A 27,933-nucleotide genomic window follows, 5' to 3' on the forward strand; every position below is an offset into this window, starting at 1 on the left:
TAATGAGGGTCTTATCTAAGGCCCTTAGATGAGATCCTATCTCTTAACCGTTGAATCAAACTAACCAATTTGATCCAACAGCTAAGAGATAGGCCCTCAATATAGAATTCTTGCAATCGCATGAGCCAAATTTGATGGGCTCGCATAGCTCAACAAGGCCTCCCTCCAAAATGAGGAGTTTGGATCAGATAGTTCCACCAGTCGGGCCGAAGTTCAGCCCAAATAAACTCTTTAAGTGAAGATGCTAGCTAAGGTAGGAATGATTTAGTCAGAAAATGAAAATTAATAGGAAAGCTTCTATCTACTCGTTAAAAGTAGAGGTAAACATTCAGACCATATTATTATGTTGGAACTTGTAAGTGATCTCCAGTATCTTTGCCATCACCATTCACAACTTGAGGACTTGAGGTCGGTACAGGGTGATCCTCAATTGTTGAGGAACAATATCATATCATCAATGTCAAGTCTCTGTTGCTCTTTCCCAACCTGAAAATAATATGCAGGAATTAGTTGTCCACAATTCTGCAATTTTTCCAGCGTGTAGCAAAAATAATATGCAGGAATCAGTTGTCTACAATTCTGCAAATTTTCCGGCGTGTAGCTATTTGCCAATTCATGACAAAAGACAGATAAAACAAACACCATCTATGCTCATTATAAAAGGCCAAACTCAGGTTCAAGGGAAAAGAATAAAAAGCCAAACTCCTGAAACAATCTGGGAAAGTATAGTGAACATAAAATAAGATGCTTACATAAGGTTCGACCAAACAGCAATTTAGGATCAGAATCAACAAATTCGAAAATGTACAAATCACAAACGGTCACAAGATTTAAACAAAGCTATATATAACAAACAACAGCAAAGAGTGATGCTCAACTTTACTGTTTACCTGATACAGGTTCTTCAGACTCCTCCGAGCTGCTGATAATGTGTATTAAGGGAGACTGATAGAAAACTGTCACCAGGTATAAAGCAACCATCAGATCATCCTCAAAGAAATTATCAGCATGAGTAGAAGCAACTACAAATTAATATACTGGGTCAGTCGTAGATGCTCATCGAAATCAATCATGGAATGACATGCCAAGTCAGCGAATTTTTCACATAAAGGTATAGGTGCAAATACACATTACCGTATGCCCATATGCCATACAACAGACGTTCATGTTAAGCACTGTCCTACTTCACAAATGAGAGATAGCAGACAAAATTATGTCCATTATCATCTTCCCGCTGCTATAACTGTTACTGAAAGCCCACTTATTGGGGTCAGCATTTATCAAAACTATTTCATCTCTATATGTAATATAGAGATGAAATAAGGGTCACAGAAGATGCTTCACATGGTTGCTTTTGTAATGCTATTTACATAATTGCTTCTGTGATGTAGTTCACACAATTGCTTTAAAAATTCTAATACTTCTCTCACTAACTCTACACAGTAAACACGAAAAGATTTAGGATTGCAGCTAAACACATATCATCCAACAAACAACTTGGCACTTTCAAGTCAAAGTACAATGCAATGTGTGCTTTGCTTTGGAATGAGAAACCAAACCACACTACTACAATGCATCAAACAGGACATTTCTCATTAAAAAAGATCAAGGGGGAACGCACATCACTGAAAATTGGCCACACATAGTTTAGACAAACGAGAAAATTCAAGAAATAGTAACAATGAACACTGCAACTAACCTATTGTCTCGTGCCCTAACACTCTCGTAAGCATTGCATATGAGAAAATGCGGCATCGCTAACCTTGCAATAAACACAAACAAAAACTGTAAGTCCCACCAAGAATCTCGAAGAACAGACGAAGGAAAAAATAATCAAATAACGAGCCACAAATTCAAAAATTCACCTGAACATTTTCGCTCGCAGCTACGTAAGGAAGGGGCCTGCGCTTCTCATCATGCGATGGCTCTCTTTGAGCTCGACCTTGAAGGGAGGAGGTCGCTTATATTCCTGTGCATCCAAGATTTCAGATCTCCGAACTCTTCCTTCTTTCGCCGAAATTGAAGCCATACAGACGAAGGTGCGAGGTCGAAACACGAATTGGCAGTCAAGTGCATCGATGACGCAGAGGACTGACCTCCTTCTCCATGTTAGAATGGAAGGTTAGGGTTAGGGTAAGGGTTTGAGATTTTGGTTGAGGTGAGGGTTAGAATTCGCATGGAGATAGAATGAGCGAGTCAGTAGTTCGAGCGAGTTGGATGGTGTGTATTATTTCTCCTCCTGACACGTTTGAAGTGCCAAATATTGTCCTGAACTGCAAAAGGACCAAATGACAAAAAACAAAAAAACAATACTTGCAGATAAGACAAAAGGATTCGGGGTCAATTCGCGAATATAAAAGAGTGCTGCTAAACGAACCATAAAATTAATTGAGTACACCCTATGATCTAAGTACACCCTAATATTTTAAATAAAACGTAAAATTAACTAAGTACACCCTATAAAACTATCAAAAATACCCTTGGTACACCATAATACTTGTAGCATTATTTTATAGTTGATTTTCAGCTTTATTTTTTAAATAGTGTTTATAAATCTTTGACTTTTCATATGGATTTATGCTTCTACTAAAACTGTTGACACTTTTTTGCGATTCCAAGTTCTTGCAATCACCACCTCTTTTGTTAAAAACACAATAGGACAAGCAATCTCTTGATTAAGGTTGAATATGGTTAATAGGGTGTACGTATTAAAATTATATTTGTTTCACAATTTCATATATCCTTTTTGGTCATTTTATATTAAGGTAAATCAGTAATTCAATATATACTTTTATAATATGGTGTACTTAGTTAATTTTAGGGTTCGTTTAGCAGCACTCATATAAAAAGTGGACAATGTCGTTTCTGCCATGCTAGTTTATAAAGAAGAATAAGGACAGTATCGACTTTTCAGATTTCATTTCAGCTCAAAGTCACTCGTTCGTTGCTGCAGCTCGCTCATGTTATGTATCCTTTCTCTCCTCTTTGGAGTGTCTGACTTTACTTACAATCTAGTCCAAATTCAAACCCAAACTTCCAAAGCCTTTTTTTTCTCTATCGGAGCCAACTTGTTACAATTTTTTTTCAAGTACAAAGCGATAGTCATTAAAGGGGAGGGAGATTTCTCACAAATACACAACTAAGATGTCATTAGGATTCGAACTTCAGACTTCTTGTCTACAAAGCAAAACCCTTTTTCCACTGGTCTATACCCGTTGGCCAACTTGTTAAGTGTTATGTGCTAAGAACTTTGTTTTTCAAACTCAAGAGCTAGCTACAAGAGTTTAGCTTCTCTATTTTTCTAAGGCATAAGCCTCTGAAAAATAGAGAGTAAATTTTGGGTGGCTGAAACTTCATCATCCTCAACTGATTTTGAATCGAAAGGCATGAAAAGGAAGTGATGTCATGTAACAGACGCTATCAATATCAACGTCAAAGACAATGCAACCACTGAGGCCTATTTTTCCAAAAAGCTCACGATTCCATATTAAAAAGGTATGAAGACTTTTTGTATACTAAACTTTAAATGCCATACATATATGTAGTAAAAGTTTGTTTCAGAAGGTGGATGGCACTTAAACATTGCATTTATAGCTCATCATTCTTGTTTTTTTTTAGCCACCAATGAAAATCAGTAGTGCTCAAAACCCAAACTTCTTGACCCTTCAAACAAAATGTCATGTATAGGTTGACATTACAAAAAAGTGTCTTGCAGAATTCATTTACAATGATGAATAACATGTCATTATATTGAAAATTTCAAGTTTCCGGCTCAAGGAAGTAAGAAAGAAAGAAAAAGGGTAGGCCGGATCTCACATTAGTTGTTCATATCATATTCCACGATTTAGTAATCTCACATTATATAGTTAACCGTAGAAGCTGTTCTGTGTTCACATGTATGTAAATTAATCCACCAGCCAAAAAGATGGCCGTTTGGTTTGGACTCAGAAAAAGAAAGAAGTGAATTCAAGCAAGAATCCCACAAACAAGGAGACTCCACATGGCGGCAATGCGACCGACCTGTAAAATAATGCAGGTGCAAGTCCAACAAAGGGCCCCACCAAGACGGTGCGTTTGTGGAAGCTTACTTTTAGATGAACACATCAATTTGGTCTTTATTTTTTCTTTTTTATGAAGACGGAGATGGGGAGGACCCAAAACTGGCATACGTGGTTGGGTGGGTGGAAGCTGGAGGCTCTATAAGACTATACCTGCAACTACCACCAAGTCCAAACATTGAAGAAGAAGAAGAAGAAAGAAGACGATAAGCTCCTCATCTCACTCACTTTGTCACACTAATTTAAGCTTTTTCTGCCAACAAAATCACATTTTGTTAGCTTTCAAATTCAACCCAGAAATTCAAACTTGTAAATTAAGCCCAAATTATTAGTGCAATTTATGCTCTGCATTTTTGCAATTCCCACATATCCAGAGGGAGGCAGGCATGTATGCCAAAACCACAACATGGGTCATCTTCTTCTTCTTGGTTTTCTCTGTTTCTCTCTCAGATCCAAGAACCAACCAAGCAACACTCTCCTGCGGCACTCTCAAACCTCCACCAAACGCCAGCTTCATCCCCACTTTTGTCAAAGAAATGGAAAGCCTTTCCCAGCTTATCACCACCCATCATTGGGGCACCCACTTTGTTAATTCCACACCGCCCATGTACGGCTTAGCCCAATGCTTCCAAGACCTCTCACACACTGACTGCCTCCTCTGCTACGCCGCTAGTCGCACTAAAATCCCTCGCTGCCTCCCCTCCCTTTCCGCTACCATTTTTCTCGACGGTTGCTACCTCCGTTATGATAACTACAGCTTCTACCAACAACCCACAGACCCTTCTCGTGACGCCGTGATCTGCAGCTCGTCATCGAAACCCGAGATTGAAAATGAAGATCGAATGGAGTTTGTGAAGAATGTCGGGTTTGCGATTCGTAATGTTACTAAGGCTGCTGTTGACAATGGTGGATTTGGGGTGGCACAAGTGAAAGGGTCGGTTTATGCTCTGGCTCAGTGTTGGAAAACTGTAGGGCGTGATGGGTGCAGAGCTTGCTTGGAGAAGGGAGGTGAGGCAGTGAGAGGATGTGCACCAAAGAAGGAAGGGAGGGCTTTGAATGCTGGGTGTTATTTGAGATATTCAACTGAGAAATTCTATAATGATGAAGAACAAGCAGAGCATATGGCAGATCATGGTCATGGTAATATAATATAACCCTATTTCTTCTTGTTTTCCTTTTTAAAGGTTTTTATTTTCAGGGGTTTATGAACTAAATTAATATTTTTTAGCATAGGTTGGATCATATTCTTGCTTCAGAGGGACTCTGTCTGGTTGCAGACGAATCTCATAACCTCTTTTGTTTTTCCACAAACTCAAATTTGTGAAATCGAACCTCAGTTTCTCTGTTTTCACTTTTCTGGGTGACCCAACGGAATATAAAAAGTTTGACTTTTTTCAATTGAAAGTGTTATTTTATTTCCAAAGCTATCTTTTTAAAAAATATTTTTTTATAACCCAAAATCTGATTTGCATATTTTCTTTTTCAGGGTTGTCAGTAAGTAGAGGAATCATCATAGCAGTGGTTTTGGCAGCAGCTGCCTTCATATTGCTGTCTCTCTTTGCTGCTTATGCAGGCTATGCAAAATTGGTACAGATTAAACAAGGTATATACATAATACATTTATATATTTCTATGGGGTACTTGTGAAAATTTTTCATTGTTTCTACAATATTTTAACATATATTCTCTCACATTCTTTATCCAGAGCGCAGTGGTGTAGGGTTGGCTTCAATAAGCATTAACAAGTACTCTAGCTTGAAGTTCAAGTATGAAACACTTGAAAAGGCCACAGATTATTTCAACTCCTCTAGAAAAATTGGGCAAGGAGGAGGTGGTTCTGTGTTCAAGGGGACTCTTCCAAATGGAAAAACAGTAGCGGTCAAGAGATTGATCTACAATACCAGGCAATGGGTAGATGACTTCTTCAATGAAGTAAATTTAATCAGTGGAATTCAGCACAAGCACCTTGTCAAGCTTTTAGGTTGTAGCATTGAAGGCCCTGAGAGCTTGCTGGTTTATGAGTATGTGCCTAACAAGAGCCTCGATCACTTCCTTTTCGGTAATTGTCCTCTCTCTGCATGATTTTTAAATCTTTCACAAATTAAGTGGATCCTTATGCCCTCCATTTATATATGCAGATAAGAACAAGGTTCGGATTCTGACTTGGAATGAGCGGTTGAATATTATTGTTGGAACAGCTGAAGGGCTTGCCTATCTTCACGAAGGCTCCACAATAAGAATAATCCACAGGGACATAAAAAGCGGCAATGTTCTTCTGGATGAGAATCTCAGCCCAAAGATCGCAGACTTCGGCCTTGCTCGGTGTTTTGCTGCCGACCAGTCTCATCTTAGCACTGGCATTGCCGGAACGCTGTAAGTTTCAGCACGAATACGAATCCTGCTTCTCTTCCATCATGTCCTTTACTTGATTGATACGACTTAGCAAACTTCTGAACATTTTCATCTCTAATTATGCTGCAAATCAAATCACATTGTGGTGCAGAGGTTATATGGCTCCCGAGTATCTTGTTCAAGGGCAATTGACAGAGAAAGCAGACGTTTACAGCTTCGGCGTGCTAGTTCTTGAGATTGTGTCTGGTAAGAGAAACAGCACCTTCAGACAAGACTGGGATGACTCGGATTCACTCTTACACAAGGTAAGTTTTGAACTTTGGACATAGAAATTAGCTGAGTGTGTGTGACTTGTATTTTCCAAATTGTAATGTTGAAACTTTGGTCTTGATCTCAGGTTTGGAAACTCTACATATCGAATGACCTAGCTAGAGCCATTGATCCTTGCTTGAGAGATGATTTTCCTGCAGAAGAAGCATCAAGAGTACTTCAAATTGGGCTTTTGTGCACGCAGGCTTCTGTTGCTTTAAGACCATCCATGGCTGAAGTAGTTGCAATGCTGACCAATAAAGAAAGGGTAGCAGTACCGAATCAGCCTCCTTTTCTAAATGCCACAGGCAGCAGCACAATTAACAGATCTTCTTATAGCGCAAACAGCTCCATATCAAATGCATTAACAAAAGTTGAAGCGTCCTGCACCTCCACAGAGTCCTCTAGCATGCGTAGCTCATATGGGGATTTCAAGAACCGTACAAGTTTTGCACAATAAGTAAATTCCAACCCAATTGGCAATTTCCATTTTCAAGTACACACAGGCAGGCAGCTAGCAACTTTTTCAGCTCACTCGTCTCTGTGAATCCTGCGACTGCTAACTTCAACAATGAATATTGTGGCAAAAGACCAATACATACATGCCATGGTGCACTAAAAAGCTGTGCATTTCTGTTTTGCTAATTTTTTTTTTTTCCGGCCTGAAAAAGCTGTTGAGTTCTTATATTTATCTATAATCCTGATTTCTTGGACTACAAGGATCCAAGAGATTTGTGGTCACTTATCATTAGATGTAAGTTCAAGAGATTTGTGGTCACTTACCATTGGATGTAAATTCAACGGTTCACTTATTATTGCACTCTTTTTAAGAAATTTTTTTGAACCATTGAATTAATATTCAATGATGGATGACCACAATTTCTTAGACTCCTGTGATCCAAGAGATCGGAACCCTATCTATCTATTAGTAGAAAATATCGCATATTTGTGTATCTTTTGTCATGCTTACTCATCCGGGCAGCAGAATTGAGAAATTGCAGATGGATATTCTGAATTTCAGATAAATTTCCAAAATTAAAAGAATTAGGTGGGGACCCGATTGCACTTAATGATGGGGTCCATGAACGATATGGGTAATCTTTTACATATTAAATATGACAGGTGTTGATATGCCAGGTGGCAATTGGATCAATGCAGAGATTAGTGATTGATGTGCTGCTTATATTTTTGTTGGAAGTTTGAATAGGTTTTCTTAGTCTCACTTTGGCTGAGCACAAGAAATTGATACCTTTTATAAGCTTTATTTCCTTTCTATTTTCAAAGGAACTTGAGTTGGTTGCAACCAGGCTCAAATTGAATAAGAGCATTTTTCTGTAGTTTTGGTCTCATGACAAAATGGGTAAAAACTCGAATAACCACCAAAGTTCAAAATCCAAGTTGCCGAATTTTAAATTATTGATAGTTGTATCTTGAAGACGGGCGCCTGAAGAACTACAAGGCACAAGTGTAGTGTAGGGGAGACATTCTGTCTATGGACATTATCATTTACAAATTATAAGTCAGTTTATTTCCCTTGCTTATTCATATTTGCGGTATAATTTTGTTAATTTACAGTTTGATTCATATTATAATTCTATTGGAATCATTTAAGTTGTACTTAAATTATGTTATCTTACAGTTATTAGAGTGTTCCATACAGCCCAATAAATAGACGCTTGATATGCTCTTTGTTGAAAGCTCCTCCTTACATTAATCCCAACATGCAAATCTCCGGAAATAAACATATATTACACATGCAAAGCTATTATTATATATACATAATACATGCCTTCAATGCAAATAACCAAAGAAAAGTTGTTAACTAGATAATTAACAAAGTAATTAAGCCTAGCCTAGTCATCTTCGACAACAGTGGAGATTTCGCCTCTATCGAGCAGCTCATAAAATTCCTTGGTTCTCCTCTGAAGATTCCAGTGATACATTTTCCAAAGAAACCCAACCGACAGCCCAATCGTTGCCCCATATATGATCTCCTTCACTATACTTGGACCCATAAATAAATAATTCTACCTGCAGGCTGCACCAAAAACCAAAAACCCAAAGAAGAATTTTTCATATCTCAAACTTTTCTTTCGTTTGATGAGATCGCCTGCCAAAGTTGCAGTAAATTTTAAAGAGAGAACATAGAGTACCTGGAATCGGCGGCAGGCCAAGAGAGGATGAGAGATGCAGCGTAAACCAGAGAGGGCTGAGGAAAATGAGAGACAACCCCCCACAAAAACAAAATGGTACTACTAATTACACTTTCGAAATTTCGCGAGCGCATACGTCAAGTCAAGCACGTGATTCGGGATTCCGACACGTCCTAGCCAGCCAGGTGTTGAACCACGTCGCTGCGTTGTTTCGTGCTGCTATCGACACATCATCGGTACGTTACCATCACCAATACAAATGCAGAGCACATCACGTCGTTTTTTGTGTGTCGTTTTTTGAATTACTTTTGCAAATTGCCACTGAGGCCTACTGGTGAGCAGCTTTTGAAATAGTTAAAAGCATCTCAAGATAAGATCACCATTATCATTTGTGATAGCGTTTTGACCAAAAAAATTTATTTATTTATTTATTTTTGCGAAAGAATGCATAAACACTTCTACGTTATAAATAAAGCGTTTTTTAGAGAGTGCTTCTTTAATAGTCACTTTCAAGTGTGCCACAAAAGGGATTTATGGAGGAGTACTTCTTTCATAACACTTTTTTGAATTTTTAATAAATTAAAATGACTTTTTAGTTGTCATAATTCTTAAATTTATACTCAATTTGATTCTGTTCTTCGAATTTCCAAAATGATTTTGTAGTTCATGAAATCCACTTCGTTCAGTAGGGTTAGTCTATTGTCAAATTTAGGGACAATACAATAATTTTATATTTTTTATAATGGACAAAATAGTATTTTTATGTTTATCTATGAGAGGTGGTTGGTCGAATTTGGGGGTGTTTGTGTTGAAATAATAAAATTTTAATTTATTATGAAAGGTATAATTAGATTTTAAGGTTTTGAAAAAATAGTGGGGTAAACTTGGATGTTTGATGGGTGTAAATAAAAAAATTCAAAAGAAAGCAACTGGGGTTTGTTCTTGTTGTGGTAGTGGAAATGGTAGATTTGAGTACAAAGTGGTCATGGGAGTGATGTTTGGTGTTGGTGATGGAGGTTTGATTTGAAGTGATAATTTTACCCACAGATTTGACAAAATTTATCAAATATGACGACAGGACCATCACTTCGAATTGAGGGACTGCAATAATCATTTTACAAATTTGAGGACCAAAATGTAAATCTCATCTAAGTTTAGGGATTATAACAACTAAAATGCCAAATTGAAATTTCTCTGACGATCTTCTAGTAAAGCACTTCCAAAAAAGCCTTCATGAACAAAATGTTTCCTTCATTCCAAAAGGAGCCTAAGCAAATGATAATCCAATTCAAACCAGACATTAATTAAGGGGATTAATCTAAATTAATCCATTGGTGTTCCTTCCTAGGGCATAGAGAACCTGCAAAGCGGACAGGAGCCTCGCCTGCCGAGCCACAATTCGATACAAAGCGAGTGAAACCTGTGTTTGCAGGGCATCTCTCTGGCTTCAGCGCCGACCTCCAAGCCTTCCAAGCAGATACTGCACTCGGCGCCTGGGCTCGTCACGGTCACTCTTGGCATGGCGTCTATGGAGGCCTTGGATGCCGCCGCCGCCAACGGCCCATTATTACCAATATTATTGAAATTATTAATACTTGTATTGATATTGAAGTTGTCGTCTGCTAGTAGACGGCGCCGTATGTAGTGTCGTCCTACCTCCATCTGCAAACGAATTATGAGACGACTATGCAAGCCATGGAGATCATCAGACTCTGTATCTGACTCCATCCATTCCGCAATTCTACGGATACGGGACATTTCGGCGTTTTCCGAAGCTTCTGAAGACATCGATGGCTTTGGTTTGCTTAGTGGTTAATTGGTATACTCTGTGCTAGTTGTTTTTTTGAGAAATTTTATGTAACATATATATAACTGCAAATGGGGGCGTGGATATAGCGTGACCCTCATCCACAGCGTAGAGAGTTACCAGATGTGACTATGTTGGTATTTCAAGTCAATCACGAGTTAATTGCTTGTTTTACTCTTTTTACGCTGTTTGTGTCGGGATTTCAAACGAATCACGAATTCTAAACCAATTGTGTATGACCCTTTTTACCAATTACGTATTCTAAACTAATTGTGTACGACGTTTTTAAATTTTTTTGCGTGACAATGTGTGATTGAATTGAAATACTAACACAATAACATCATGCTCCCTCCACAACCTTATTTAGCGCATGCATTACAAATGTATGCTATTTATAGGGCATGAGACTGACACCGCAAAAAACTTCGGATAATGAAACTTTGAATAACTTTAGAGTAGTAAAATGAAATTTACCCTATTATAGGATGTCACTGCCTCAATATATCATTTTGCCAGAGCCTAGGAACATTGAAGCCTTCTCGGAAATGGACTTCCACCGTTGGCCTTTGCTTTCCTTCTTTAAGAAAAAGGAAGGACCGTCGAAAAAGTATTAGCAATAATAACAAAAGGGGCCAAAATTCAAGTTATAGCATTTGTATAGTGGGTAAGAGTTTAATATGTTATCACCCGCTCAATACAAAAGATCCTGAAGAAAAAAAAGCCCCAAAATTCAAACAATTGACCGGCCAAGATAAAAGTTTTCAACAATCTTGGAGGAGTTCTAAATACGCTACTCGGCAAATAGTAAATACATGTACTAGAGAGTCAGTATACGATAATTTTTTTTCGAAAAATTATGGATTGAAGAATACTATAACAAAAAGGAATATATTTATGACCTGTGACAGAGGGAAACCAATGATTCATGAACAAGTACTATTTGGTATTGGAGTATATTAACAAACAAAACATCTAGAAAATCATTCCAAGGCAAGCTGCTACATTTCTTTCTTAAATTGAACTAGAAATAGGAAAGCGGCAAATTAGCTGGGTTTATGACGTCCTTAAACCTCACTTTTCATTCAAAATTAATCATTCATACCTCGTAAAGCACTTTTCTGGACAGTAATTGAGAAGCCAACCAGTAAGTATATTATCCATCCCATCGATCCCAAGTTTCAATTGTGGGTCATATACGTTGCTACCCACATGAAGTTATAATCTGAAAAAGTAAGTTTCCTCCATACTGATATATCTATCGTCTCATTTTTGTGTATCGGAAGAAACATCAGAGAAAAGAAAAGACACTCTGAAATCCAAGAAATGTTTCTACTTCCCTGGTTTTGGCAACTGTTGTCAATGTGCAGCACTGTCTTTGTGGTACAATTGGAGACGGCTGCCGTATCCTTGTTCTGCTCTCCATGGAGCTGCCTGGATCTGCTGATGGCCTGGTATTCTTCAACATGGAGATATCAAACGATAGCATTTTACTAGATGATAGATGAGCAGCGTCGCCTAAACCTCTAGGAGAAGCATTCGATATCCCGCATTCATCTTTTTCCACCTCTTTGGTTTCCAAATCTGAGATGAGTGCAGTGTTTCTCAATACTTTATTTGAGTTTGTTCCTTTTTGCACGCCAGAAGGATCCATGCTCAACACAGGATGATTCTTAGAGGGTTGTTCTTTTGTTTTGGTTAAGGACCCGGACTCCACCACCTTCGATTTGTTGATCACCGGAAAATTCTTGGCTTTTGTTCGTATGTGCTCAAATATTGTTTCTTCTCCTGAAGTTTTGAATGCGCCATCTCCAGGTTCAAGAGGAAGCCCAGCTTCAGTAGAGAAAAACAAAAAGCATAATGATTAAACACTCCACATAACATATATAAGAACCAAAAAAGTGATTGCGAGTGTGTGTGTGTGTGTGTGTGTGTTGTCACCTCTCTCATCCATGAGGTTATGTTGATTTTGTTCTGTCTCTTTCGATTCTGAAGATGGATTCACCACCGCCCATCTTGGAATTTTATTCCATTCCAACTCTTCCAAAACCTCAACTTCGTTATGGGGTTCAAGCTGCTTCTCACGAGCACGTTTTCTTGTCAAAACTAAGCGCTCTGAGGATGGAGAGCACACAGCATTTGATGCCGCTAAGACGGGGAAGTTCTTCGCTTTCTCACGTATGTGGTCAAATACTGTTTGTTGTGTAATGATTTTGCATTCACTGTCTTCAGCCTTGGCAGCAATCTCATCTTCGTGAACATTGGCAGCAGCCTCATCTACAAAGATTTGAGGTAAAATTTGTGGGCGAGTAGGGGAAAAGGTTGAAAAAAAGAGAGTAAAATACTTAGCATCATCATTTCTATCAATTAAGCTCTACCTTCTTCAGACTCTTCATCCAGGAGGTTGAAACTGGGCCTAGTATAGAAAACCCAAATAATCAAGTAAAACAAACCAAATTGTCAGACCCCTGAAAAGCAATTTTAATCATCAGAAATGAAATGCAAATATCAGTGAAGAAACACTCACATGGAATCATTTAACCTCTTGGATTTGGTCGAGTTCGGAAGCTCTTTGGTTGGAGGCTGATGTATAGCATCATCTTCGATGATACATACTTCCTCAGGTGGGGGAAAAGAGGGTGGTTTCTTTCCCCGTTTGTTATTCACACTTAAATTGTCCTTCATAAATATAAGTTTTTGGTAGATATCAATGCCAACTGCGTGAATAAAACAACAAATTAAACATAATAACCCAGGAAATTTATGCCAGACTATTGTCAAGTGGCAGAAACCAGAAATAGCAGGATAGGGGCTATACTGTATTCTTCAAAAATAAGATTAGCCTTTACAGTCAGCTTTCCTTGTTGGGGATTTGACAAGAGAATTGTTGCGTTATAGGGGCTGCAATGAAACAAACCAAACTCAGACTAAACAAGGTAATAATCATGCACTCTCAAAAGCTCTCCCAGAACAAAAAAGGGAAAAATCTTGTGTTGTCAACCAGAAACCTGAGCTTCTTCTAGTGACTTAGTCATACTGTAAAGGTTACTAAGTTAAATTTTAATAATCAGTGTTATCATACGCCTAACATGCTTGCATGTTTTCAAAGAGAGAACTAATGCGTTAAGGCTGCACACCTGGAGAATTCTTGCACTCTGCAGCCAGAAAGCATAGAGTAGAAACAGGAAGGTTACCGAACCACCTCCGGCCAAAAGAAAAAAGCTACATATTAGGTCTAGTAAACAAGTTGGCAGGAACCCCTTGGTATTCTCCTTTCATCTTGTGCAAAAAACCAAAGATTAAAAGTAAGCGACTAAGTTAGGAGATCACCTTATTTTCTCATGAAAGAGAATCAGGTTATCTTCTTCTGAACCAACAATCTGTAGCAAAATAAAATCTTAGAATTAGATTTGCATAACAACACTAAAAGTAGCATCGCATCAAACATTTGACAAAATTATGCAGAGCCCTGCTAGAGTATACCATATCAGCATAGTGTCGTTTGGTTGGTTGGAATGTCTGTGATAGCCGAGTCAACGTTACCACCAGCTTCAATTTCCCTTGCCTCTGGCATTCAGTTTCCTCAACCTTCATCTCAACTTTTGGAGGTAGCGAGTGTAGAGAGTCTTTTAAATGGTTTCCAAAAGGGTACTTTCGACCAGTGACTATCTCTATTCTCCTGGGATCAGCCTCAGCCAGTGTTCCAAATGATTTTACTCCCATTGAATGTAATGCCTGAAGGAAGAAGAGTTGCAAAGGGTCAATATTTGAGTGACCCAAGGATATAAAAAGCGAGTTTAATTCCCGAACGTATAACGAAGTGGGATACCTTTGCAGTCACCATTCCAATCCCAGGTAATTGTTTCAGCAGGTATGGACTGTCATCCCAGAGTTTTTGATATAATGACTTTGCCAGAAGCATTGAGTTCAGGGCTCCTTTGTAGTTCTTTTGGTAAATAAAAAATTCTTTCATGCACCTGGCAATTCTACAGCCATTTGAACATATAGAGTTCATATCCTATGACACAGAAACCAATTTGATTTCAACAATCTAGCTCTGAATATAATCAAATGCAACAGGGATCAAGGTTATGAAGGAACACATTAAAGGTTATGAGCAACGAAACCTGGGTAAGGGATAAATCATGAACCGAAGGATCACCAGTCAAGCAGTCATTAGCCAGAACAAATATCTTTTCTTCTCTGGTTTGAATACGCTTTTTTCGCTTCCCTTTGTCATCAAGGATATGAAAGCGAAGTCGACCATCTTTATCAGCGTTTATGTCATTTAGAAGCTTCTTCTCATTACGTCTGAGCTGTATCCCTACATACACCAGTAGATAGATACATAATTCCTTCATTCGACTTTTCTAAACAACAGTGAAATGGCAGGAAGTACTTAAATATACATTACATGCAATTTCCTCAGAACGGCATATAACATGAAGAGCATCTTCCAAACTGCAGTTTACAGGTGTCTGCATAATGTGTTTCATTGTATCAAATTTCAGGTAGTATTTCGTCATCAGCCTCCCAGGTTCTAACGGACGAAAAAGGAATGTTAGAAATTAGTAATATTTTGGTCAAGCGTGAATTCTGAAAGGTACTGTGTTATGGGTTCATGGTATTGATACCTAGTGGTTTCAAGAGAAAACCATCTTTATCCGTCCAGATCATCTGATGGTGGGACAACTCATTAACTTTCTTTACACAGACGTCTGATGGAAAACAACATTGATAATCAAATGAGAGATAGAGATACAAGGGCGAGGAAATTCCTTGATAATTCTGTAAGTACACAGTTTCAGTACCTTGCATATGCTTTTCTATGTGGTCTTTAGAAATCACTTTTCTAACTGCATAGTGCCCAGGGTTCTGATAATGCATTAAACAATCTGAAGTTAGTTATATGGGAAAGAAATATATGAAAGAAATCCATTTAAATGGGTGCCGTGATTATTACGTGCCTTCTTCATTCTCACATACAAGAAAGAGCACTTCATCCATTCAATTGCGCTTGGAATATTAGAGACAGTCAGTTGAACTATCTCTGCGGTTAAATGCTCCGTCAAACATGAAAGCAATCTAATAAAAGGAGACAAAACAACTTCATCAAAAGACATGCAATAACTTTTTCAATACACCCTCAAAAAGCCCAGAGCACCAAATTCATTCTGTGATAAAATTATAACACATACTGCGATTCCACCATCTCACATCCATTCAAGAGATTCTCGTATAAGTGAACCTGAGATCAAGTAAGAAGACAATTACGTATTCCTAAAGGAAAAGAACTTCAGAGACCAAACAGGACTTGTTCAATTTCTAAAACAATGAAGAGACTAGATGAAAAATGCACACAGCAGTGAAAATGAAGGAAGAAAGACATTAAACTACCGTATCTCTTCTTGTCATGATTATAACCATTCCTGTATCATCAAATGGTGGCCGACCTGCCCTCCCACACATCTGCAGGATGATACAACTGACATAATGTGAAACTAAAATTACATTTAATAGGACAAGGTTTTCTTTTTATTTTCTTCTAGCGTCATTTCTTTCAAATAGAACCTTGATTATTTAAATGAGATAACATATCATATCCCAATCATACCTAATTGGAAACATTCCTTCTTAAAAAGTATCTGAATTAACAAACCTGTTGTATTGTAGATCTGTCATATTCCATGTAAAGACCTTTTTCTTTGTTGCTGGGCAAAATGCACATGTTAATTAATAAACACAGAAGATGTCCTCTCAAGTTTCATTATAATGATTTCAAGAAATGGAAGTTCAAACATACAAGTGTTGTGTTGATTTTATGACTACTGTATGTGCCGGTAGGTTGATTCCATGAGCAAGAGTATTTGTTGTGCACAAAATTTGAATATCACCCTTAAGAAAAAGACTTTCGACGAGATTACGATCCTTCATGGAAAGGCCACCATTGTGATAACCAACTGCAAACAAACAATTTATTTGTTAACAACTCAGTGTGGGACTTCCAATAAATTAAAGTTTACCGTGAGCTGAACAGCAAACAAGTAGCTCTTATACCACCATAAGGAATATAAGATTGCATTTGTTTGTCACTGCATGATAATGAAGCTTCCCTTAGCCTCTCTTGCTGTTCTCTGTTTTTAATGAACGGATTTGAATGGCCAAAGGCCATGACTGTCTGAGAGAGTCTATGTGCTGCTTCTTGTGCACCTTTTCTAGTAGAACAGAAAACCAGAGCAGATTTCCCTCTCGAATATTGCATGAGGATATCTGTGAATCAGTTGTAAGTACATAAGTTATTCATGATTTTAGCGTTGAAGTTTCACAAGAAAAACAGATACAGATATAAAGGAGGGGCGTCTATCGAAATGTCATCTTTACCAAAAATGTAGTTTTGAAGGCGCTGGAAAAGGGAACAATACAAACCATCAGAAGAGTGAATATTGGGTCTATTTTTCAAGTACCTATTTTCCTAGTAAATGTATTTCTTGGAAAATAGGAGCATATGGTTTAATATTATCAAGAACGTAGTCTAAACAATTACCTTTTCAAAAAGAAAATCATTTTTTGCTGGAGTGTAGCCTGCAAAAGAGGTAGTTTTGAATATGAAATAATAAATGGGAAGCAAATATGATTAAAGAAAGACCATGCTTCTGCAAATTCATAAAGGTATACCAAAAACTTTTGTTGTCAACACAAAGTGATTAGTTACAAGCATTTGTCTTCCTCCAATAAAGGATATATCAGGAAGTTTTTCCTCTTAAAAAATACTTAACAAAAAGAACCGAGTATGTACAGCGAGTTCTGATCAAAAGGACTAGGAAAGTTAAGCACTTGGTAAGAAACATAAATTGTGAATGGAGAATCATGACATATATGCATACCGAAAACTTTTGTAGTCAACTTTACAGGCCTCATCTCTTCTCCAAACCTGTAGGGACAGCAGAAATAGTAAAAAATAACTGGATGCTCGTATTAATGAAGATAAAAGGATAACCTAATGCAATAGCATAAAAGGTCGAGATACCTTTTAACTCCTCGGACAGGAACCTTGAGCCATTCCGCTGCAATGGTTTACACACAATTTATAATTGTTCAATCATTTATTACTTGTAATCTTTAAGAAATGGTAAATGCAATAAACTCCAGTCATGCTCTTTCTTTTGACTATCAAAATTACCATTGAATGCAAATCTTACCAAGGTCCTCAATATTTGGAATGGTAGCAGAGACAGCTAGAAAACGAACATGAGCCAGAGAGCTTGATTTCAGTTCAGGGTTCTGAGCAAGCATTTTTATTCTACTAACTATTGCCTCCAAAACCGCTCCACGAGGATCATTCAACAGATGAACTTCATCAATAAGTAGAAGTGCTATATCGCTGAAAAAGCTCAGTCCACCATCCTTTGCACGATACCGGGTTACTGCATCAAATTTCTATTTAGAAAAAGAATTAGTGACGCTATTATTGTATAGTTTTAAAAGAATGGTAGAACTGAGAATGAAGCATTTTTTTATAGAAATTATATATGTTGAAATACGTTGAAGCATAAATGTATGTGCGTATGAAAGTTGATAGAAGTCAAGGAGGAATTGGAATTAAATTGAGGTGATTATAAAGGAGAGACCAGGAGAGAATGCAGGTTGACACGGGCTAGAAAAGGCAGGAACCTGAAGGGATTGCGTTGTTGACCCAGCATAGGCAGCTTCGTTGAATTTATTGTATAAGTTACAAATTTGTTTTGAGACCGCACTTGAATCTTTTTTCGTTACCGTGATTGGGTTATGTACTTACAGAGGTACTTTAAGTTTTTAGTTTGTATATTTGTGTAGCATACATCTTCATACTCACCTCAGGAGTGGTTAAAATAATGTCTGCTTCCTGTATATTCCTGGTGTTGTAAAATTCGTTATCTCCAGTGAGCTCCAAGCAATTTATCCCCCAAGACCCGAACTTCTGATTCCAATCGCGAACCTTCTCCTGGACTAAAGCCTTTGATGGGGCTATATAGATCTTCATTCCACACAGAACAAATAATTAATTGCGGGATAGTGAGGCAAGACACAAACTTTAATCCAACAAAAAAAAAAAGACTACACCAACTTCTAGCCTAGAATAGTGCACCATGTGCAACAATGCAAGTGCGTGGAATTTCCTATAACAAAAAAGGAAAAAAGAAAACTGAGCTGTAACCAGAGCCTAAATCAGAATGAGAATACATCATATGGAGAAAAACTGAGAAGACGAAATTAATCATCAAAGCAAATATAAAAGAAGATCTTTGAAAGCATTTGTGGTTCTTTTAAAAGCACAAATCTAGAAATTAAGGCTCCCACGCATATATTGTAGCACTGCCTAAATGCTTACTACCCTTTTGGTTGAAGACATACAAAACTTACTGTTTTGAGAGTTCCATTTGTATGAACGAGCCTACCATCCTCAGAGAGGAATCGTGAAAGGAGCCTCAAAATGCAAAGCTCAAAGATGACTGTTTTACCACTTCCAGTTGGCGCTGACACAACCATGTTTGCATCTGAGTGGAAACAAACAGGAAAGCATTCACTCTGCAGAGAATTGAAGTACCTGCATACACAGTAAAGGAATACATATTAAGCACATCTTAATGCACATGTGGATAGTACAGAGATCATCACACCATCCAGATGAACCATTTGTTACATTATTATCTCGAAGTCATTATGCATCTCCAATGTTAGAAATATGCAGCATTTGCAAGCATGTAAAAGGAATTTTGTCACAATGGCTGAACTAGTGGTTGTGCCTTCATCTTACGGATATGTAATACAAGCTACAGAAATATGCTCATTTGTATTTGAAAAGAGCAAAAGGAAAAAGAAAAAAAATACAGAAACAAACTGGTTCCAGTACTCAAGCTTTCAGAACAGCCATCCAACAAAACCCCTTTTAATAGAATTTGAGTTGACAGGGATATTACCTAAAATTAAAAGATGAACGAAAAGGAGCAGGCAAATCTTCCAAAGACTTAAGTGTATATGAATCCATGTTGAACTCGTTTCCTGAAAGGCTGAAAGAAGCAAAAAAAAATATATATATATATCATCAGATTAAGATCCACATAATAGATTGCATTTGTAAGACTTATATCTATTTGCTTATCAGAAGCGTGATAGATTATTGATAAATTTCATTTCCTCGCATATCCAGATCCAGTGGAATTTCATGCTAAAATTCACAGGAGGAAAAGAAAAACAGAGCAAATGATACACGTCGCTTAAAAGAATCAAATTAAAAGGATATTGACTAACCAAATTATAAGTCTCAAATTTGCAGGAAGTTGCTTGTAAGATCATAAATCCAACAAGTTACAGAGATCAATTATCAAACAGCACATAAACATGCTAAATCTCTTCATATTCCTATTCAAATATTCGGAATCGAGGTAAATCAAAATCACCGATAGAATCAGTTCTCAAAGTCTGAAACCAGGAATTTCAGAAATCTTCCAAATAGTTAAGTTCTTGATTTGATCGAACTTGATATTTAAATTTCATGAAACTGCAAATTTACGACATGAGTTCGATATCTTAACAATCTCTGTCTTTGTGCGCGTTCAATATCAACAATGCAGTCCATTAAATTGAAGTAATACTGACCTGGTCCTCGATTCAGAAACACGGTCAGTTTAATCGAAATGCGAAAACCGAGAAAGAGGTAAAGATAGATCTTGGGGAAGAGGAAGAAGCTTCGGCTCTCGCGATAGAGAGAGGTCTCAGTTTGCAGGTGAAGGAAAACGAGGACTGTGATGAAATTGAAGGTTACTTTATAATCAGAGAGTTGGCTCTTTTGGCGGGAGAAGGGTCCGGAACGCAGTGATGCAATGCGTGAACGTTTTTGCGATGGAGCAAAGATCCAACACGCGGGACCACTGAATAAGATTCTTTCATCTTTGTTTGATAAATTTTTAAAAATTTACAAGACAATTCAAATTTGAGAGGTGAAATACTCGTAAATGTAAGTTGGTTGAATTTTTACAATACTTCATAATCAAGTTTTGAGATTTTGAGTCTTTAAAAGTTTTTAGCTCTAGTTATAAAATACTTTATTCTTTACATGTAAGAGAGTAAATATCCTCATAACCACTCCAATCTCACCCTGAAAAGTTCATACAATAAACTTTTGCTTGAAAGTTAATTCCAAACTCCAAACATTGTAATTTAACAAGTGGATTTGTACACCAATTAGTTCTTATAATAGTTGTATTTCTTTTACTAATGTTTGAAGACGTTTGGATGGGGTGCGGTAAGGCGGCGATATAAGTGGATAGTGGTGGTGGAGTAGGGTAATGGTAACGGTGGAGATATCATATTTCATTTTTGGCGGTCGAATATCAATGTTAGAGCACATTTGGTTCATAGTGGTGGGGACATCGGAAAATTAAGGCTTGCATTAATTGCATTCATGACCATCTTGTCTCATTCACAATTTAGAATTAGAATTATAACATAGCATTAACTGCATTATTTAGTTTATATTTCTAACACAAGTATAATTGAAAAATTAAATAAAGTTTATTTTACATTCCTACTGAAAAATAAAGTAGTATTTCATGGTTACTTTGTATTTAATGCTCTATCTCCCCCTCCTTAGGGAATGACCAAAAAAAAACATGGGAAATGATTTATCATCAAATTCTTTAGTGGAACCAAAAGGGTTAGGGTATGAGCGGGGGTGTTGGTCGCCTCTCCAATTGAATCAGCTTAGACATGGGCATCCACATGTCACAATCGCATAACTCCATTATTATCAACTACATTGATGGCATATTTACTAACTTGTAATTGAATTAGAAGGAATTGAATTGATGAGGAGTTGGATTGAGAAGAATTAGATTTCGGATTCCTATTGAAGTTGTTTACTAAATCATATGGATTGAGGAGAGTTAGATTCCGGATTCCTATTGAAGTTATTTCCTAAATCATACGGAATTAGGGTAAGAGTGGTCCTAATTACTAAAATGTCCTCGTTGTTGGGTTAAAGTAATTGGCAAATTTGAAAATTTGAAAATTGTATGAGAATATAATGGGTAAAAAAGATGAATTCTTGATAGGTTAGTTCTTCAGGAATTAGAATACTCTCTAAAATCAGGAATTCAATTCCTAATTTTGTATAAGCCCCACTTACTTTTTAATTTCTTCTTAATGTGAAGTAAACGCAGGAATCCTCCATAGATTAAATTCAATTCATAATTAGAATTTCAATTCCTGATTAATAAACACACCATAATTAGCTTATACATGGCCATCCGCATGTCACACACATAACTCCATTGTTATTTATTTATTTATTTTATCACTACATTGATTGGATACATGTCACAATGAAAATCGGATTAATATTGTGGATTTGTGATTCACTTATATCAATAACTAAAGGGAAAATTCAAGAGAGCACCAAAAGGCTAGAGAAATGAGTCAAAAATTCCAAGATGAAAGATAAAACTCGCGAAGAATGGCAAAATAAATTAAAAACGCAAGGAAACTGCGCAGAAGTTTTTTTCATTTGAAAATTTTGTTGCCCTATTATTTTTATTTGGAATGCATTATGGGCTGTGGAAATTAATTGCCACAGTAAAACAAAGTACTTGGCTAGTCTGCTAGCCAGCTAGGCATTTCTACATTTGGATGCCTGCAGGTCCAGCTGGCAATTTTTCATTTGAAATTTGTTTGGCTGATTTTGGTGGGTTATGTTAGGGAGATTACGTTTTATATACAATCTTTCTAATAGAGATAAAACTCATCAATATAATGGGTCTCGTATTTATTAAAGAAATAGAACATAAAGTGATATAAAATGTAATCTCACTAACACTTTTCATTTGAACTGTTAGATTGGACTACATAGTGGCTGTGTGGTTCGTGGAAATTGCAACAATATTTGGTGTTTTGGGACATACAAGAACAAAGGTTTTTCACGTTCTAGATTAATAGATTTCTTGAAAACTATTTAATTTTGTTTTTGTTGTGCGGAAGCATCAACCAACTGTGAGTGAAAAATAAACAACTACTGGCAGGAGGAAAAAAAATTGAATAATTGAACAGAAAATTACAACAAGAAGAACACCAAGATTTATACTGGTTCGGCAATTGCCTACATCCAGTTTGGAGACGACGGAGTAATCCACTATAATCAATGGGGATATACAATAGTGTTTACCACTCAATTTCCCAAAGACCCAAATACACCCAACCTCCTTCACTCACAAAGGAAGAGAAAACAATGATACAAAGCAAAGAACAACTAGAGAGAATTTGTTTCTCTCTTTGGCAAAATGCCTTTCTTGCTATTTTCCTCTTCTACTCAACACTTGGTTGGGTTCTCCAAATGAAACCATTTGCTTCCAATTTATAGCCAAAGGAAGTGGCTTCTCAAAGAAGCCAAAGGTTAGGCAAGTCAACAATAGCCTACCACCATTTGTGAAAGCTAATTAATGCATTCCCATTGCAACTTGTCAATAGCCATCACTTTTGACTATTGTAAAAGCCAATTAATGCATTCACATTGCAACTTGTCAATTTGCCATCACTTTTGACTATTGTAAAAGCCAATTAATCATCACTTTTGACTATTGGTTTGAGGCAATAATCAACAGTTTTGTTAGAAAAAACAGTTTAATTTACCAACCTCACAATAGTTAATTCAAGAAAAATAATTTAAAGTTTATGATTTAAAAGATGAAAAAGCTAAACCACAAGGTGTGGTGTAGTTGACAAACTACCACCTTCAGCTGGCGGACTATCTAGTGCCTTAATGGCAAGGGTTCGGATCCAGTTAGAAGTACTTTGTAGTAATGGGCAAGTTGAACCCCAAATGAAGATTAATCCCACATTTTCAGGTGTAAGGACACCTCGTGGTAAAATTTTTTTAAGAGAAAGAAGATGAAAAAGCTAACTACTAATCTAGAACGTACCTAACTTTCTATTAGTTCATTTGAAATATTTTTGGATGGTTTTGCATTTCTGTACCTAAGAGTAAATTTGGAATGTGGAAATTTGTTTGTTATAACTTTTAAATTTTTTTGTCTAATTTTTTATTCTAAATAATACAAGAGATGGCGAATGTACAGAAGGAAACTTATCTATCGCATTGAGCCATTTTGTTTTTGTTTTTATTTTTTATTTTATTGTTAGGATTTTTGCTATTGAGATGGACTATAACATACTAAAATCACATACACTATACATATGCTAGAACTCGAACATATGACCTTTCCTGGAGGAGCAATTGCTTTAAAACACTACACTAGTAGTGAGTCATTCGCATTGAGCCATTCTTAGTTTAAAACATCGAGAGTCTTATCTTTTAACTCTTTTACTTTATTTAGTAATGATGCACACAAACTTTTCTTTCAACTCTCTCACATAGAATTGGCCCTACATGGTTTAATGATTCTATAGGCACCACATGATTCAATAATTTCATGTGAGAGAGTTGAGATAATCTCAAGTCTCTAACATAGAACGAAGTTTGTATGATTCAATAATTTAGTATACATTCGAGATAAGATTTTTGAAAAAGTTGGTGTGTTTAATATTATTTTTTTAAGAATTGAAGAGTTGATGCCATATATATTCTACTCACACATAAATCTATGTATTGAATATAAAGTATTAATATATAATAAAAGTTAATAAAAAATATTTGAACATAGATTTATATATGAGTAGAATGCAAGTGACATAAATTGAATGAAGAAGACAAGGAGTGAAGAAGGAATACTCGTGTGTATTTAATAGTATTTTCATAAGTGTAATTTTTCCTTAATACAAAACCCAAATAGAAGTTGTTAGCTTCATTTGCCAACAAATAAAAACTTGTTAAATCTTTGGTGGTGGTGGTGGTGTTGTTGTTTGATTATTTAATCCTTATACTTACTTCGCAAGGAAGGCAAGAACAGCAACTTTAGTATGTAGTCGCTATATTAATTAATTAAAACAAAATAGTGCTTGGCCGGGATAGCACACCTTTCATGCAAGTATTTATCCTTGGAGCATTTGGGTATTGAGACAAACTCCACTTTCTATGCTCTTGCCCTGCAGCTGCAGTTCCTTGATCATCACTGACAGTGACACCATCAAAAAAATGACCTCTCATCCTTCCATTTCAACCCTTCTCCCACTCAATCCCTCATTTCATCTCTGAAATGGAACCTTCCTTTTGAGCTACTGGGGCCTTCACATCTCCTTGGTTTAGCTGCCTTGCTCTGTTCAAGTGCTGGGTTTTCTTTGGAAGCTTGATGTATTCGCTCTTTCCAGGTTTGGTTACTGCCCTGCTGGATCTGTGAGCTATATTTTACTGTTTCTTTGTTGGGGAATTTTTTTTTCCCTGGTTGTTTTCTGCTCTTTCCTATTTGTTTTGTTTTTTTTGTGTTGGTTTTAATCTATTGCATTTCAGTAACTCCCTTTCATCTTCATCTTCATGCATGCCTTTTCTTTTCTATCTAGAGCTGGGTTGTGATTCTCTTTGAGTGTACCTCACTACCTCTGTGCGCTTCTGATTTATGGGTTTAGGCTTTAGCAATGGAGCTTACAGAATTTATCTTGCTTGCTTATCTGGGTTTTGGGATTGTTAAAAATAGGCGCCTAAGACACCCCATCAGTCAATTTTGCAGACCAGCCCTCTTTCCGCATCGTCTACTCTCTGACAAACATACAAATTTCACCACCTTCTATTGCATGTAGTATCACGTTGGCACTAGCATTTTCGTGGCTGCTCTCACTGCCGTGCTCCTTCTTTGCACCATTTGTTTGTGCCCTTTTGGTTTGACTGTACAGTCTTAGTTACAACTATTTTGGTTGTTGTCATTTTTTAGTAGTTTTCTTTTATTCTAATTGCTGACCTTCTCTATTGAGTCCTTGATTTCACCTCTATTATGTTTTGGTTTGCAGATGACAATGAGCAATTCAAACATCATAGATTTATGCAGTGATGATGAAATGGGTCGGTCAAATATTAAAAAATGTAGAAGGGAGATTGAACCTGGTTTTGATTCTGCATCTGCACCCTCAGTATGTCCAACACCAATTTCTCGGCAATTTTGGAAAGCTGGATACTACGAAATAGAGCAGGGACAGAGGTGCAAAGCCGCAAACCAATGTAAGTATTTTCACTGCTTGTAATGTATCGATTACGCTATGTGTTTTGATTCCTTACTGTGATTTAAATGTCTTGCGTCACACTACCTTATTCCGATTGCGACCCTTGCTTGAATGGACATGCCTACTTGTTTAAGAAGTCCAAATTCCTTTTGGCGTTTGTATCAATTAACCACAATTGGGGTTTTAAAGCTGCTCGACCGGACTATGAAGATATGAAAAGTGGTAAATTCATTGATGTATCAAATTTCAGTATTGCCTCCTCTTGAATGGTGTGATGTTGACTTGTTGAAAACATGCCGCCCTGCATGAAATGGGCTAGAAACTGATTACAATAGAAAAAGTGCAGAACCGGTGTCTGAAAGATAGAGTTGGTTGCATGTCTACATGAAAGTTCCTGTTATGAGTTCCTACTTTTCTGATTTTCATTAGACCGTTCTCTGTCATCTTTTGGTTTACAGATGGAAAAAACCATATGCGCATACACCCTATGTTCCTTCACTCAAATGCCACTTCACATAAGTGGGCTTTTGGAGGTATGCTCAAGTTTGGTCCCATTGGTTCCCCTTTTCTTCTTTCTGCATCTTGTTCCCTTTGCGCTCTTTCTGATAAGTTGTTTGCAGCCATGGCAGAGTTGCTTGACAATGCAGTTGATGAGGTAATTTCCAAAACTCCCTTACCTTTATCATTCTGATTCCTCTGGTTTTTCCCTTGAAAAATGCTAATTTCCAAAAAGCCCTTAAGCAGAATACCATCATTGAGATAGAAATGGACCGTTACTAGAAATCCAACAACATTGTGCCGAAGTTCATTTTTGCCTTGGAAATGTTACCCCAAAAAATAAAAAAAATTTGTTTCCTGATGTGGACAAAATATGTTTTCTGTCTGTGGTATCAACTCTAGATATTAAATTACTGTTATAAATCTGAGAAATAGGAAAAGCTTGGAATCATAGATAGTAAGGTTTTAGATTTGTTTGGTTTTAAGTCTTTCTAAGACTTTAGAAATAGTGTTGTTCTTAAGGCTTAAGTGATATTTAGGAGACAAAATTTCATCAGCTCCAGGAGATGTGGAAGGGGAGACAAATTTTAGATGTTTCGTGTTGCCATTGAGGTGATGAGGAGTTTAGGTAGAACAAAAGCTGGGATTGTTTTTAAAGATTGAAAAGACAAACCTACAACTACCATTCAAAATAAGGTTGATTTTGAGACAAACCTGGGTGGGAGTCAAATGTGACTGATGGAGACTCAAGTCTAGGCCCTTGGAATGGAAAGTCATTTCACTAGGCATTAGTTCCTTTTCATCTCATCTATATTCTGGGTGTGGGAATACACGGAATAAATTGATTGGGGAATCACCCTTTTGGTCATTCATTCATTCTCGTCTTTCTAGGCTATCTTCCATTCATAATGTATCAATTTCTAGTATGCTTGTCTCTTCTTCTTTTTCAATAGGTTGGAATTTGAATTTCAGTTGAATTTTAAGCATTTGTCTTGTTTACCTCTGTTGCGCTCAGATAAAATTATGCTATATATTATTGCTTATAAAAAATCTATAACAAAAGATTCTTTGGTGTTGTCTCTCTCTGAGCATGCTTATTTATCGTACCTTTGAGTCTGTCTAACTTGTTTGTGTGGACTAGGTACAAAACGGAGCTACTTTTGTTAGCATAGACAAGATCTCTACCCCACAGTATGGGACTCCAGCTTTGCTAATTCGAGGTTGGCCTACCAATCTTTTTACCTTTTTTCTGGTAACATCTGGACCAGGATAACATCTCATATGAACTTTTGGCTTCTGAAACATGATAATCGACAACAAAAAGATGATGGCGGCGGAATGGACCCTGACGCTATAAGGCGCTGTATGAGCTTTGGGTTTTCAGATAAGAAATCAAAGTTTACCATTGGACAATGTATATATTGTACTTTGGTCATTGAATCTTGTGCATGATTTGTTTTCTTCTTATATTAATTAGGATCCTTTTGGCCTTTCAGATGGAAATGGATTCAAGACAAGCTCTATGAGACTTGGAGCAGATGTTATTGTCTTCAGTCGCCACTTGAAATCAAGGTCTGGCCCAGACATATATTTCACATATTCTTTTGTGGTATGTTTCCTT

General features: G+C 37.0%; 3 protein-coding genes and 2 long non-coding RNA genes across 9 annotated transcripts in view; 2 read left to right on the top strand and 3 right to left on the bottom strand.

The window, feature by feature from the left end:
• Positions 192-2,226, bottom strand: LOC109947822. Of its 2 annotated transcripts, none has more exons than XR_002270594.1 (4): positions 1,866-2,226; positions 1,700-1,757; positions 891-956; positions 192-486 (listed from the first exon to the last, which is right to left on the bottom strand). It is a non-coding gene; the product is annotated as an uncharacterized LOC109947822 (long non-coding RNA). The 2 variants fall into 2 exon arrangements; XR_002270595.1 differs by having other exon boundaries at positions 1,700-1,762.
• On the top strand, positions 4,113-7,739 carry LOC18784330 (cysteine-rich receptor-like protein kinase 42). The gene is made up of 6 exons (XM_007214954.2): positions 4,113-5,198; positions 5,545-5,661; positions 5,764-6,117; positions 6,197-6,431; positions 6,562-6,715; positions 6,808-7,739. Exons 1-6 carry the CDS (start codon positions 4,445-4,447, stop codon positions 7,177-7,179), a joined length of 1,986 nt encoding a protein of 661 aa, XP_007215016.1. The 5' UTR covers positions 4,113-4,444; the 3' UTR covers positions 7,180-7,739.
• LOC18781738 lies at positions 8,402-9,063 on the bottom strand. The gene is made up of 2 exons (XR_002270651.1): positions 8,873-9,063; positions 8,402-8,757 (listed from the first exon to the last, which is right to left on the bottom strand). It is a non-coding gene; the product is annotated as an uncharacterized LOC18781738 (long non-coding RNA).
• On the bottom strand, positions 9,931-20,433 carry LOC18783099 (DExH-box ATP-dependent RNA helicase DExH17). Of its 3 annotated transcripts, XR_002270650.1 has the most exons (29): positions 20,313-20,433; positions 19,634-19,723; positions 19,077-19,260; positions 18,529-18,690; positions 17,876-18,113; positions 17,704-17,740; positions 17,561-17,607; positions 17,221-17,258; positions 17,058-17,079; positions 16,734-16,946; positions 16,480-16,636; positions 16,336-16,387; positions 16,074-16,145; positions 15,875-15,924; positions 15,644-15,761; positions 15,488-15,551; positions 15,311-15,394; positions 15,091-15,216; positions 14,804-15,000; positions 14,506-14,694; positions 14,160-14,411; positions 14,007-14,056; positions 13,814-13,831; positions 13,495-13,577; positions 13,204-13,393; positions 13,055-13,092; positions 12,618-12,953; positions 11,782-12,509; positions 9,931-11,256 (listed from the first exon to the last, which is right to left on the bottom strand). XR_002270650.1 is itself a non-coding variant. In XM_020559175.1 (28 exons), exons 2-28 carry the CDS (start codon positions 19,699-19,701, stop codon positions 11,968-11,970), a joined length of 3,627 nt encoding a protein of 1,208 aa, XP_020414764.1. In that variant the 5' UTR covers positions 19,702-19,723; positions 20,313-20,433; the 3' UTR covers positions 11,554-11,967. The 3 variants fall into 3 exon arrangements, 2 of the variants coding, with proteins under 2 accessions (XP_020414764.1, XP_020414765.1); XM_020559175.1 differs by lacking the exon at positions 9,931-11,256 and having other exon boundaries at positions 11,554-12,509; XM_020559176.1 differs by lacking the exons at positions 9,931-11,256; positions 17,058-17,079; positions 17,221-17,258 and having other exon boundaries at positions 11,554-12,509.
• The window catches only part of LOC18783764 (protein MICRORCHIDIA 6), an 8,469-nt gene continuing 5,202 nt past the window's right edge, over positions 24,667-27,933 (top strand). Inside the window, exons 1-7 of one of the 2 annotated variants that reach the window (XM_020559177.1) lie at positions 24,667-24,971; positions 25,605-25,812; positions 26,273-26,347; positions 26,435-26,469; positions 27,454-27,532; positions 27,637-27,726; positions 27,809-27,884. In XM_020559177.1, the coding sequence (XP_020414766.1) occupies positions 25,605-25,812; positions 26,273-26,347; positions 26,435-26,469; positions 27,454-27,532; positions 27,637-27,726; positions 27,809-27,884 (563 nt within the window). In that variant the 5' untranslated portion in view covers positions 24,667-24,971. The remainder of the gene's footprint in view (positions 24,972-25,604; positions 25,813-26,272; positions 26,348-26,434; positions 26,470-27,453; positions 27,533-27,636; positions 27,727-27,808; positions 27,885-27,933) is intronic. The other variant, XM_007217061.2, reaches the window with a different exon arrangement.

Source organism: Prunus persica, chromosome G3 (genome assembly GCF_000346465.2).
Source record: "Prunus persica cultivar Lovell chromosome G3, Prunus_persica_NCBIv2, whole genome shotgun sequence".
Lineage (NCBI taxonomy): Eukaryota > Viridiplantae > Streptophyta > Magnoliopsida > Rosales > Rosaceae > Prunus > Prunus persica.